This window comes from Panthera pardus, unplaced genomic scaffold, assembly GCF_024362965.1.
Source record: "Panthera pardus isolate Hobbes unplaced genomic scaffold, ASM2436296v1 HiC_scaffold_24, whole genome shotgun sequence".
Classification (NCBI taxonomy): Eukaryota; Metazoa; Chordata; class Mammalia; order Carnivora; family Felidae; genus Panthera; species Panthera pardus.
In genome coordinates this window covers 111,559,044-111,572,897 of record NW_026526810.1, presented here as the reverse complement: position 1 = coordinate 111,572,897, position 13,854 = coordinate 111,559,044, and the positions used below count along the sequence as shown (strand labels likewise).

The 13,854-nt window shown below is 51.8% G+C and overlaps 1 protein-coding gene across 4 annotated transcripts in view; it reads left to right on the top strand.

The window, feature by feature from the left end:
- Positions 1-13,854, top strand: part of LTBP2 (latent transforming growth factor beta binding protein 2) — a 105,967-nt gene that overhangs the window by 45,866 nt on the left and 46,247 nt on the right. For all 4 annotated transcript variants that reach the window (XM_053889612.1, XM_053889611.1, XM_019427152.2 and 1 more), the window contains 5 exons: positions 5,453-5,643; positions 7,592-7,762; positions 8,324-8,530; positions 9,338-9,615; positions 10,690-10,792. In XM_053889612.1, coding sequence (XP_053745587.1) covers positions 5,453-5,643; positions 7,592-7,762; positions 8,324-8,530; positions 9,338-9,615; positions 10,690-10,792 — 950 coding nt within the window. The remainder of the gene's footprint in view (positions 1-5,452; positions 5,644-7,591; positions 7,763-8,323; positions 8,531-9,337; positions 9,616-10,689; positions 10,793-13,854) is intronic.

Below are 13,854 nucleotides of genomic sequence, written 5' to 3'. Positions count from 1 at the left end.
TTCAATATCTATAGGGGGAGAGAGAAGTTTTTCTGAAGACACAAACCTGGAAGCATACTATCCATATTATTCTGCAACCTACTCACATTCAATAAAATAACGTGGATGAGATGATGCATTTAAAGCACCTAGCTCAGTGCTCAATGTGATAGCTCTAACTACTCTGTGCACCTTCTAGTGATGTTTTTAAACTTTCTTTTAGCAGCAGAAGGCTTTTCAATCAAAATGGTATTTGGAACCCCAACTTCTAAATTAGATGGAGTGGAGGTCCTACAATGTTTGGTCCTTTGCGGAGTTGTATATATCCTAGTACTTTGCGTGCTGGCTGGGGTGCACTTGGATGGGGTGGAAGGTATGGAGGCCCTCATCCAGTTGTCTCCCCATTGCTCTTGAAAATCTCAGTGTAAGATATCTTTTAAGGATGGCAGGATATGGGCACACCACAGTTAACTGAGTGGCATCACGGGATGCACTGTCCAGGCAGTTTTCACTTGGGTCTGAAGATCCCAGCCGGCAAGGACAGGAAGTCTTCTCCCCCAAATGGGTCGAAAGAGCCCAAATGTCCTCAGACTAGAGCAGACCTTGGGCGATCATGTTGCCCAGTGGCTTCCCCTTGGCTTGGTGCTAGCCTGTCATGAATTTTTTATTGGTCCATGGAGAAACGAAAATAGTCAATATGGTAAGGTTTCTGTCAAGTTAAGCTTTAGTCAAATGTTTCTTTTGACATTGAAATGTCTTTTATTTCATGGAATTATGGTGGTAATAATTGGTAGGGTGTGTGTGTGTGTGTGTGTGTGTGTGTGTGTGTGTGTGTGTGTGAATTTCTTACTTACCTAAATAAAAAATTGACAACTTTATGTTTTTCCTCTACATTTGTTTCAAAACTTTACTGATCCACAAGATCCTAAAGTCTAGAGACAGCTGTTTTGGTTCATTGTGGCTGCTTTGCCAGGACTTCCCTGGAACAATCCCAGAGAGATAGCAACTTCTATTCTTGTGCCAGGAGAGTTCGAGAACCGCTATCCTTTGATGAAATCGAAGCAGCTCTTCCAAAGCTGAGTGGACACGACCTCTCCCAAAGGGCTGTGGTCCAAGAAAGTCACCTTCTCAGTGAACCTCTAGCTTGCCTCTGTCACCACCACGCTTGCCCTTAAGGGGGCACTGCTTCTTTAGACCACTCTGGGCAGAACATGATGCCACAGCCTTTTCTTGATGCCCCATAACCTGGGGCATACGAACAAGCTTTTGCTAATGGCTTGTGGTTCACTTAAAAGAAATGAGTACAAAGATAACACAAAGCCAGGCTACTGGGCTTACAGACTCCGCGGCTCACAGTCTGCACCCCACCCTAGATGCCTGTGGTCTTCGAAATGCTGATGGCACGAGTGACCAGCCAGAGACCAAGGGACCTGTACCCCTGTTCACATGGTGGACCTCAGTGCCCCCCTCCAAGGACTGAGCTGGGGCTTATGAAGGGAGATGGCAATTTCCTTATAGGGGTACTTTCGGTGGAGGAGATAGAAACTATCAAAGAACCAGGAGCTTCCTCCTTTATTCTGGGAGCCTCTCAGACTGGGCAGAACTTTTCATTTCTGTCATTTACCCTCACATCCCCATCACAGCAGTAGATGACGATGGATTGGGTTCAGGAGACTCTGGTTGTTAAAATTTGTGTGAACACGAGATTGGGCACTTGGCCCTTGACATATAAGGATGTGTGGTAGTAAAACAAAGTATTTGGGGAAGTCTTTTATTCTCCTTAGATAAATAAGAACTTTCAGGGGCTTGTCTAAAGTGTATCTAGCACTGGGGTGCCTGGGTGGCTCAGTTGGTTAAGCAGCTGACTTCAGCTCAGGTCATGATCTTGCAGTTCATGAGTTGGAGCCCCATGTCTGTGCTGACAGCTCAGAGCCTGGAGCCTGCTTCAGATTCTGTGTCTCCCTCTCTCTGCCCCTCCCCTGCTCATGTTCTGTCTCTCAAGAATAAATAAAAATGTTTAAAAATATAAAAATAAATAAATAGATAGATAGATAAATAAATAAAGTGTATCTAGCACTTTTGTTGTTGTTGTTGTTCATGTGATTTTAAATTTGGGGCATATTTTTCAACTTGTGACCATTTGTTTATATTTGCAAAGCAATCCCATGGCCTCACTGTTTCTCTTAGTCCTCACTACAGCCCCTTGAGATGGTATCACTATTCCCATTTTGCTAATGAGGAATTTGAGGCTCAGAGGAGCTAAGTGACTTGCTCAAGACCATTCTTCTAGAAGAGGAAGAACTGACATCTGCCCGGCCTAACCCCGTTCTCTCTCCTCGGTACAGCCAGGTCCTGTCTACAACTAGGGAATGCATGACTTTCTTTGTGGACGGTGGTTTTTTCTTCTCTGCAACAGTAACCTCTAGCCTTAGGATTTGGACTCAGGAATCTTGGGGCCATTAGCACTGAGTTCCATTAGAGAAACAAGTGACAGCAGCGACAACAACGACAACAAACCACCAAGAAAGCATCCTTTGAGTTTCCACCTTGACCAGATTGGGGATCTCTTTGTTGGTCAAGTTCAAAACGGTGAAGAGCTGGGCAGAACATGAGCTACTCCCTTCATCTTTCTAAGGTGCTTTGTGATGATGGCACTGAGCTGAGCCGTGGCACCAGCCTGGTGCCACCAGGAGGAGACTCCCACCAACCCACCTGCTCGTTCTCTCTCTCTCAGGCACGCTCTGGGAAGCTATTGAAAGGATTGTGTTTTCTGCTGCAGCTGGTTGTGTTACTCTTCTCCTAGTAGTGAGGAGCAGGTGCCTGAGGCTTGGGCTCCCCATTCTGGCCCATTACATCTCCCAGAACTTCTCAAGTGGCTAATAGGACCTCTCTCCCACTCCAGACCCCAAATCTGGGAAGCAGGGTGAGGCATGGTTCATGCCCGTCAGAGTAAGGATTTGTTGCTGGTGGCCCTGGAAGGAAGAGCTGCATTAAAGCCTAAGGGAGCCAAGCTTTGAGCAAAGGGGCCTGGGGAAGGGTCAAACATTTCCTGGGAAAGCACTGGGGTGCTGGCCTCTGGCATCTCTCCTGATTTGGCTTCTGCCAGGGAAGGATAAGAGGAAGTTTGCTCATGGCTTAAGCACCCAGGGTCAACAAAACTGGAGTAGGGGCAGCAGAGGGAGAGGGTCCCAGGACCTTGGGCAAGGAATCCCAAGTAGGGTTGGGACCTACTGGGGGAAGGAGCACCCTCCAGGCCTGAGCAGATGCTTCTAGGCTGAGCTTCCATCGTGGTCTGGGCTGGTCTATTGGGTGGCACAGGAGTCAGGATGCTCTAGGTTGGAATCCTGGGGCCCAATCCCAATTTACCTGTTGTATAATCTTGGACAAGGAATTGCTCCCTCAGCTTCAATGGCCCCAGTGTGATCCCACTCGCCACGGTCCAGACACCATCATATACAGGTTCATATATATTGTGAAGTGACGAAATATTTACAATGGAGGCTGCTTTGTAGAATGGCCTGATAATAAACATATGAGTAACACGTTCACATTTGTGAGACAAACAACTCAAACGGTTAAGATGTCAAAGGACAGGAGCAGAAAGTTTTCAAGGCGGTAAATAGATCCATGAAGAACATGTCAACTCAGAAGTAATAAAGGAGAGAAAAGCAACAATGAAGTACCATTTTATCCCTAATTGACCAAGCATGAGAAATTAATAATACATTAGGATGTCGAGGGTGCCCTCTGAGTGGTACATTAATACCTTTGATAGAACCTTCTCTGAAAGCAAGGCACCAGTGTGCACCTAGAGCCAGACATGTTTAGAACTTTTGAGAGGGTCATTCTAGTCCACAGAATTAATCCTAAAATAATAGTCCTTTTTAAATGTCTGTTATACATATTTTTCAAATATACAGAATAAAATAGTATAGTATAGCGAATCCATTGGGGCGCCTGGGTGGCTCGGTCGGTTAAGCGTCCGACTTCGGCTCAGGTCATGATCTCACGGTCCGTGAGTTCGAGCCCCACGTCGGGCTCTGTGCTGACAGCTCAGAGCCTGGAGCCTGCTTCCGATTCTGTGTCTCCCTCTCTCTCTGACCCTCCCCCATTCATGCTCTGTCTCTCTCTGTCTCAAAAATAAATAAACGTTAAAAAAAAAATTAAAAACAGTCAGGGCACCTGGGTGGCTCAGTAGGTTAAGCAACTGACTTCGGCTCAGGTCACGATCCCACAGTTTGTGATTTCGAGCCCCACATCGGGTGAGCATGAACCCCACTTCGGGATCCATGCTGACAGTGTGGAGCCAGCATGGGATTCTCTCTTTCTCTCTCTCTCTCTCTCGCGCTCACTTGAGCCCTCTCTCCAAAAATAACTAACTAAATAAATAAATGTTTCATAAAAAAATTAAAAACAATCTATGTAACAGGCGAATGTCTGAATAAATTGTGATTTGTCTTCTGATAGACTATCATGTAGTAATTGAGACGCTAAAATATGAAAACTGACATTGTATCAAGTATGATCTAATGTTAAGTGAAAAAAATAATAACTCAAGGTGCACCTACAGGCGATGACAATAGGGTAAGAACATAGATTTGAGCAAAGGTTGAAAGGAAACATGCAGGGCGCCTGGGTGGCTCAGTCGGTTGAGCGTCCAACTTCAGCTCAGCTCACGATCTCACAGTTTGTGCATTCAGGCCCTGTGTCGGGCTCTGTGCTGACAGCTTGGAGCCTGGGGCCTGCTTCAGATTTTGTGTCTCCCTCTCTCTCTGCCCCTCTCCAGCTTGCACTCTGTCTGTCTGTCTGTCTGTCTCTCTCTCTCTCTCAAAAATAAATAAAAACATTAGAAAGAAAGGGAATGTGCAAAGTATTTGAGGGGTGGGGGCAGGGGGATGATGAATTCGATTTTTTTTCTCCTTGAATATTGTTGTATTATTTGCACAATGAAAATAAATGAGAGGGATATTCTAGGCTCTGCCTCCCAAATCAATCTATGAATCAGCATTTTCTGGGCACGTAGTCCACAGGTAATTTGTGTTAAGGGTTGAATTATGAAGTGGCAGGGGGTAGGCACAGGACTCAGTTGGGGGGCAGAGCTTGACTGCTAAGAGTCTCAAAGACTCTCAGAATGTCAGAGCCACAGGAGACCAGTCTAACGCCTGCGTTTTGTAGTCGAGGGCCCTGAGGCTCAGAGAGGCTCTGACTCACCCAGAACAGCCCAGCAAAAGCCTAGCTATCCCTCGTAGGGATAGGCACTCCCATGGAACAAACTGGCGGACCTTACCTCACTCCCCCTACCTCAGGGCACCTCCATATCCCTGAGTCACTGCACATGGATGGAGAGAAGGCAGCCAAACAGAGAGCACTCTTCTAGTGCAGAGGCAGCGGGGTGGGTGGCCCGAGCGGGGACAGAGAGCACAGGGATGCTGCTTCTAGGTGGTAAACCCCTGTACCATGATTATCTCCACAGGACCCTGAGTGGGCTCAGCCAGACACAGCCCTCCCAGCAGCATGTGGGGTTGTCCCGGACGGTCCGGCTTTACCCAACCACCGCAGCCAGCGGTCAGCTCACCTCCAATGCCCTGCCCGCAGGGCCAGGCCTTGAGCGGAGGGATGGCACCCAGCAGGCGGCGTATCTGGACCACCCGTCATCCCCCTGGGGTAAGGATGCCCTGTCTCAAGGTCCTGGAAGAGCAGAGCATCTAAATTGCTGACCTTCCCCTCCACTCTCACAGAGGGGCTGAGTTTCAACTTGTCACTCATCCTCTCAGCCAATCAACCAACAGTCGTCAAATGCCTGCTTTGTGCCAGGCTCCAAGGGTCCCAAACCAGCTGATCGGAGACTTTGCCCCTGTCACACGTCCTGCCTTTGCTTCCTTCATATCCAGCCATGAACCTCACCTCCCTGACCCTGTTCCTTCCACCTCATCCTTCCTGCAAAGCACAACCCTCCTGGACCAACCTGACCAGTTGCTTTCTTAGCACCCACAGCCGGGCCTCTGCTTTCTAGAGGAGACACCTGACCATCCCTGCAGGTTCATGCCTCTGCATATTCTGGTCATTGCCCAACAGTCCTTCCCCAGGTGCCTTCTCTCTCTCTTTCTCTCTCTCTCTCTCTCTCTCTCTCTCTCTCATCCCTCAGAGCAGCTACTCCAAGCTGCCCCCACTTCCCCGAGTGCCATCCTGTCAGCACATGGACCCCCTGCCACCCCTGGGAGAGCTCCTCACCTTCCTGCCCACCTGCCTCACCATGTGACCATGCACACCATGCCCTTACCTACACCTGTGCCTGAGCTGACCTCTTTTCTTTTTTTTCCCCATTTTAAAAGTTGAGGTGCAATTCATATAAAATTAACCATTTTAAAGTGGACGCATCAGTGAGTTTTAGTGGATTCATAATTTTGCACAACCACCACCACTATCTAATTCCAGAACTCTGTCATCACTCCAAAAGGAAGCCACATGCCCATTAAGCCTCTTTCCCAAGCTCCGGGCCCCGCTAGTCTACTTTATCTCTACAGATTTGCTTATCTTGGACATGCCGTAAACCGAGCCTGTCCGATATGTAGCCCTTTGTGACTTCGTGTAATGTTTTCGAGGTTTATCCCTGTCCGTATTCGTTCCTCTTTTTAGTCCGTGACCACCTTTCTTGCCATCTTGGAAAGGGGGGCGTCCACCTTCTTGATTCCTCTAGAACATTAGACCATCCCTTGCCTTCCCCCCCGCACCTCTCTCCTCCCTCTTCACGCTGTCTCCTCTCCCAGCCGCTTCCCATCAGCAAATATACTTGGTCAGCTCTCCATGCTCACACCCTTGCACGGGCACACACACACACACACACACACCCCACTTCCCTTGGGCTTCCTCTCTATCTCTCCTCTCACGGGCTAGCTTCTTGAACACACGGTCTATGTAGACTTTTTAAACCTCCCTCCTCTACCCCTCTCCCTCTGGCTTCCCTCCCTGGGCTCCCCATGCTGAATGAACACCTCTCCTCTGTATTTGCACTGCCACCACCTGTGTTACAGAACCAGCTGGGACGGCCAAAGTGACCTCCCAACTGGTCACCCTGCCTCCCCTTCCACCTGCGCGCTCCAGCTGGGAGGACATTAGCTCCCCACACTGACTCTGCTCTGGCAAGTCTGAGCTCGGTCGTTTCTCTCTGCCTGCCGGCTCAAAGCCCAGCTGCAGCACTTGCTAGCTATGTGATTTGGGGCAACCCAACCTTCCCTGGGCCTCAGTTTCCATACCTGTAAAAGAGAAACGTTAGATTAGGAACAGTGCCAATGTTCAGTTATCTTAACCTACAGAAATGGCAATTTCTAGCGGATCAACCTAAAATAATACTCAGCCAAGAGGGATAAGAGCTAATTTGCCTAAAGCATGAGCTGAATGGTTGGCACTTTGGCGTCCCCCAATAGCTGTTGGACTGTGAGCTTCTCAAAGGTATTACCCTGCCCCCACTACGGGACCTTGCTTCCAGTAGGTACTTAGCAAATGCCCTTGGGATGGAGTCACCCTTGACCCCGTGGGCCTCTCTAAGCAGCCTCTGGAGGTCACAGCTGTGCCTCTCAGCCCTGCCCCCTGGACCCAAGCCCTCTCTCTGCAGGGCTGAACCTCACTGAGAAAATCAAGAAGATCAAGATCGTCTTCACTCCCACCATCTGCAAGCAGACTTGTGCCCGTGGGCACTGCTCCAACAGCTGTGAACGCGGCGACACCACCACCCTGTATAGCCAGGGTGGCCACGGGCATGACCCCAAGTCTGGCTTCCGAATCTGTGAGTCCCTTCCCCCTGAGATGGCTCCCAGGCCCTGGGAGGGGACAGGGTGGCCATAGCGACAGGCTTGCCTTGGGCAGGAGCCCAGGCCTCCTGCAGGAAGGAAGCCCACTGCTCTCCTCCTGTGGCTTCTGTGAGTTGTTCCCAGTCACACGGAGTGCCGAGTCCTCACCCAGCTCTGTCACAGCCTGGCTGTGCGACTCTAGGCAAGTCACATAACTTTCCTGGGTCCATGTTTCCTTCACAGAGAAGTTAAGGGAGTTCGTAGTGCCACTGCCCTCCTGTCCCCCAGGTTTCGGTGGAGGGGGGAGGGGTCTCACTGTGCAGTGGGGTCCAGGAAAGGCGTGAAAGGGCTCTTTAGAAAGGCAAGGGCTGGTTATCGTCTACCCTTCTTCATTCCCGGCCTCCTGGAAAGTCCCTGCATTTCAGGGTGTGCCGGACTCCCCAAGCCACCCAGATTTGGGTTCCTGCTCCCCCTGCTTCCCTGTGATCACCCGCCAGCCGTATGGTGGGTGCTGCTGTGTTCTTCTACCAGCAGTCACCTTGAGGTCAATGTTACAGATTTCTGCCAGATCCCCTGCCTGAACGGAGGCCGCTGCATCGGCAGGGATGAGTGCTGGTGCCCCACCAACTCCACTGGGAAGTTCTGCCACCTGCCGGCCCCGAATCTGGACAGGGGGCCTCCCGAGAGGGGCTCCCGCCACAGGGCCCTGCTGGAAGGCCCCTTGAGGCAGTCCACCTTCACATTGCCTCTCTCCAACCAGCTGGGTGAGTGCGAGACTCGGGGTGCACTGGGTAAGGACACGGGGGTGCTGGTCCTGTGGTGGAGGGCAGGGAAACTGACTCTGGTCAAACCTCCCTCCTTCTCGGTTTGACCTCCCTCCCCCGGGGCTCGGTTTCACTTGCTAAACTTCTCTTTGCCCTTCCTCTGAATTCATCAATATATATATTTTTTTTGCCCTTGCCCCCTACTGGGTGCTATGGGTGTAGGAGTATAAGGGCAGGGGCCTGCCTTCAGGGAACAATAGAGGCGGGCTGGATAGGAGAGAGAATATCATCATAAAACATTTCATTTCCCCTGCCTTCCATTATCAGGTACCAGGTAAAGGGTAGCCAAAAATGCAGACTTCTATAGGAGGTCAGCAGATAGAGAGCCCCCTGACTGTGCTCAGGAAAGCCATTAAACAATGGAGAGCCTTTGACTAAGCAGAGAGGGTGGGAGGTGTTCCCCTGCAGAAGGGCCAGCCCGTGACCAAATGTGTGGAGGTGGGGCCCTGCAGGGTCAGTTGGGCTGGAATTCAGGGATTGTATAGGATTGTGGGGGGAGCTAGAATCCAGAGAGGTACTTTGGTGGTTGATAATGAAGGTCCTTCATTGGAAGGTGCAGAGTGAAGGAGTTTGTGCCCCGTCCTGTCCTCGCTGGGGAGTGGTCCTGGGGTTTGAGCAGAGAGTGAAGAAACGGAAGGAGAATTTGGGGGAGACATACAGCCAGTGGCCTGCACGGCCCAGGGGTGGTGGGCCCTCTTCAGAAGGCGGGTCCCTGTTTTCCGGCTCTGACCCAGCCCCTGTGCCCAGCCTCCGTGAACCCCTCCTTGGTGAAGGTGCACATTCACCACCCGCCGGAGGCCTCTGTGCAGGTCCACCAGGTGGCACGGGTGCGGGGCGAGGCCCCGGAGGAGAACAGCGTGGAGACCAGACCCTCGCCCCGGCTCCCCGCCAGCCCCCGCCACAGCCACTGGGACAGCAACAGCATCCCCGTCCGGTCTGGAGAGGCCCCTCAGCCCCCGCCCCCAGCAGCACCCAGGCCTCCGGGACTGCTGGGCCGCTGTTATCTGAGCTCTGTGAACGGACAGGTGAGAATGCATCCCCTGCCTCAGCCCGGAGGGCTTCCAGAACAGCGACTGCCCCTCATTCTGCCCCTTCTCCTTCTCTGTCTCCTCTTTGTCCTGTAGAATGGATATGTGCGGTCTTCTATTCCCCGTACGGGAAAGCTCAGGGCATAAAATTGCCCGAGTGAGGACAGGGCTCCTTACTACCTGGGCTCCACAGGATACTTGTCAGTGCCAGGCCTGCCAAAGAGGACCCAAAAGAGTCCCCCTCTGGAAGGACATCGGCATCCTCTGTTCCCAGTAAATCCTGGCCTCTCCTGGAGCTGAGCCTAGGACTCCCGATGCATGAACAGTAGGGCTGTTAGGTCCAGACAAGAAAGAGTTTGGTATTCAGTTGAGATTGGGGCCACAGAGGTGGGGAATTAGAAAAGGCAGGTTAAACCCTAAAGCCTTGGGGGTAAAAGATGAGAGACACTTCATCCCCCCCTCCCCCCCCCCCCGGAGGCATCCGTAGTCAGTGATGGGAAATCAGGTGAGTTTTTCTGAGTCTAGGCATCTAAAACTATGGGGCAAGCCAGACCCAGGATGGTTTTTGTTGGGGTTGCATTTTGGTGTTTCCAGAACCCCCTCCTGGGGTTAGGGAACTGGAGGCGGTAGGAAGTAGCCAAGGGATAGAGACTCTGAGTCCCTAGATCCTCCTTGACCTCTCAACATGTAGTGTCCCTGAGCCTAGACCCTGTTCATGGGGAAGGCCTGCATGGTGAGTGACCCTATAGTTCCCTGGAGTTTGATGGAGGAAAACCCATCTTTTGGGACCCTCTGTGGGCTGGGGGCACGGAAGGGGGCAGTTTGCAGGCCTGCACAGAGCAGATCTTTTCTTTTCTGGGTGTGCCCTGCCCCCAAGTTTAGGGTTTGGTAGAATAGACTGCAGGTCTCTTTGTTTTCTGCCGGGACATCATCTGACTCTCTTCTCTCCTCCCTCGGGTGGAGGCATCCTGTAGCAGAAAATTGGGGTTGAGCTCCTGTCTGGGGTTTTCCTGGGACATTTCTGTGCACGGCAGGGAAGGGTTTGATGGGTGTCCACGGCCTCTTTTCCAGTGTGCCAACCCCTTGCTGGAGCTGACTGCCCAAGAGGATTGCTGTGGCAGTGTGGGAGCCTTCTGGGGGGTGACCTCGTGTGCCCCGTGCCCACCCAGACCAGGTGAGTGCTAGGTGCCAGGGTCTAGGGTGAAGCTTTCCCAAGGCCTGGCCTTCACTTCATCTCCCATCGGGGTTTCAGAGGCCAGGCAGGTAGAACAGGCTGGTAAACTGGGCAGGCTTTCCAGATCTGCTCTGAGGGTGCTTCTGGCTGGTGGCTGAGGCTCCCGACAGCACATGCGGCCTGGACTGCCTGCTCTATCTGATTGCCTGGGAGGGGTTCCTCCCTCTTGCTGGCTGTTCTTGCTCAGACTTTAAGGATCCTGTCCCATACTGGGCCCCCTTCTACCCCTCGGCCCCCTTCTACATACCTACCTGCCCACGTATCAGGGGCCCAGTGATCTTGACTTAGTGACTCAGCGTTTCCCTCATTCTTTCCTTGATGGGGCCTCCAGGACTCGTCTTCACCTCCTTGCTTCCTGTCTCTCCAACCCAGTCCGGGTTGAGTGTCTGTCCCAGAATGCCCTCTGCCTTGGGATATGGGACACCCAGTTCCCTGCCCTCTTTCGGATGGTGGGCAAACCTAACATGTATTCATTCGTTCGTTGATTCGTTCACTTATTCAGCAAATGCTCACCAGGTGCCTTGCGTGGGCCAAGCACAGAGGGTTTTGGAGTCAGCAAAAGGCCCATTCATGCTGCTCTCATAGACATCTACCTTACAACTGGGAGGTGGGTGATGAGGTGCCTGTGCCTGAGTATGGCTTCTGCCCGCTCAGCCCGTCTTCTCCCTCCAGACCCCACTCCTGGGCCTGGGCCCAGGCCTGGCATGTATTTCTTTTGCCTGTCAACAATTGACTTGGTGGGTTGGCTCCGTAGGGGGTCTGGCCTGGAGCCTAAAGGTGGGAGGGACAGGGCTGTTCCTAACTTCAGACTTGGTTGTGGGGCAGTGACCGTATTTTCCAAATTAAAACTAAGTATGGGTGGTTTTGCAGTGCGATGGAACTTTTGGCAAAGCAGCAGAGGGTAGCATTCAGCTTCTGGGCTTGAGCGTGCAACTCATAGGTACCAGTCTCAGTTCTGCTGGCTGGCCTCTTCTCTGCGCCGTCTCCAATCTGCACAATGAAGACAGTGATAGCGCCAGTAGGGCTGCTCTGGAGCGTAGAGGATGTGTGTCCTTAGCATTAGGTCAATAAACAGTAGCTGTTGTTATAATTGCTAAAAAGTATACCTCTAAAAAGGGAAAAGAGAATGGACACACGACACTGGCTCATGGTTGGGGGGCGGGGGGCGGGAGGTGGGCAGGGGCAAGGCCTTGACCTGCTCAGCATCTCCCCCGGCAGCTCACAGATCATTTCACCCCTTTTCTTCTCCACCCCCTGCCCAACCCATTTCTGTTCCTTCTAGTTAGGCCCACCCTTGAGACTCCCGTATCCCGCATTCCGTTCAGTCAACAGATATTGACATTAACGAAGCACCCATCTGAAGCGTCCCTAGTGTGCAGGCCCTGGAAAGACAGTGGAGAATGAGGCAGAAGCAGTGCCTCCTTTCTCCAAGCTTACAGTCTGAGGTGTGGGGGGTATATACAGGTAGCGCTAACTAGACACATGTCAAGTGCTGTGGGAACACAGACGGCAGAACCGGGACCACTGATAGGTCCTATGGCACCTCTGTACAAATTAGAGGAAGGTTCTACTTCCATTTGTTCCAAACGGTCTTTACAAATACAAATCTAGGATGCCAGCGATTCTCGTAGATGTGGTGCTTTTGTGCAGTGCACAACCTGCACATCTGTTCCCTGTGCAGTAGAAGATCCTACCTCAAACTTATGGATCCGGTAAAGCTTCTTGTAGGAGGTGACATCCAGGATGAGAGCTGAAGAATTATTAGAGTAGACCAATAAGATGGGAAAGAGCTTAACAAACAACCCAAGGGAATTGCAGAGGCAGGTGAGACCAAGAGAGTGAGCGACATTTCCTAGAGCACAGCACACCCAAGTCTGTGCCCTCACCTCCTCCCTGGCCCGGTTAATGCCTCCCACCCCCTTCCCCCACTGTGTTCAGCACATCTCAGCAAGCTGGGCACCAGGGTGCAAACCCTAGAGTGTGAAGCATTCCAGCACACCAAGCAAGAAATAACAAAGACCAGGGAACGCAAACATTTAAAACACATTAAAGTGCAGCTGGGCATCGTATAGAGACAGGCTAAGACTGAGGAGCCTTGTGTGTGTTGACAGGGTGCCAGACTGAGCCTGGGGCTGCGGGTGGGGGATAGATGTTTCTCTAAGTAGGCATGACTAGCAGGCTACAGTGCAAGAGACAGCGGAAGAAAAGTTACGCTGCTGGGGTGGGTTTGGGAATGGTTGGCAAGACAGGCAGGACCTCGGTGTTCGAGAACATTCCCAGGCCCGGGGGCTTTGCCCCTCTGAGCCTCTACTTGTCTTCTGGTGAAATAAGGCTGTGTCCCTCGGGGAAGAGCTTTGTCATCCCGTTCATCTAGCAGGATCAGGGGGTGAGGGGAGTAATAAAGCCAACAGCCAGGGAGCTATGTGAGTTCATGGCTTCCTCTAAGTCCTTTTGGCTTCTGAGGTTCCATGCTGGACGGTCAAAGTCTCCTGCAGAATGATGCTATTTCTGAGGAGGAAAAGAATTGCCTTGAAGTCTCATTTACATGACACAGACAAATCCCTTCTCTTCCGCAAAAATTCCTCTTTCTCCGGGAGATGGCTCGGCTCGGGGAGCCTACGATCCCCTCCCTTCTCCCTCCACTCTGAGTGGCAGATACAGCTGACCTTCCAGGACCCAACCCCAGCCACGTCTTCCTAACCGTTGGGAGTTTTTCGAAGATTCTGCAGTTCCCCTGCTGGGTCCAAAGAGCACACAGCTCTCAAAAGCCACTTTGATTGAGGCCACATTTTTGAGTTTCTGTCTGAGAAAGACAGACATCTGGGTCGACTGGAAAGTTGGCCGCTGTCCCATCTGGCTTGGCATTGGCTGTGTCAACCCCAAGGCCCCTTTGCTGGGGCAGGCGTGGCTGGCACTCTGAGCTCCAGCTGTTTGCCGCGAGATGATCCGTCCATCCGCCTGGCATGGGATGAGTTCACCTCAAAACCCGGGCCCCTCCCTGT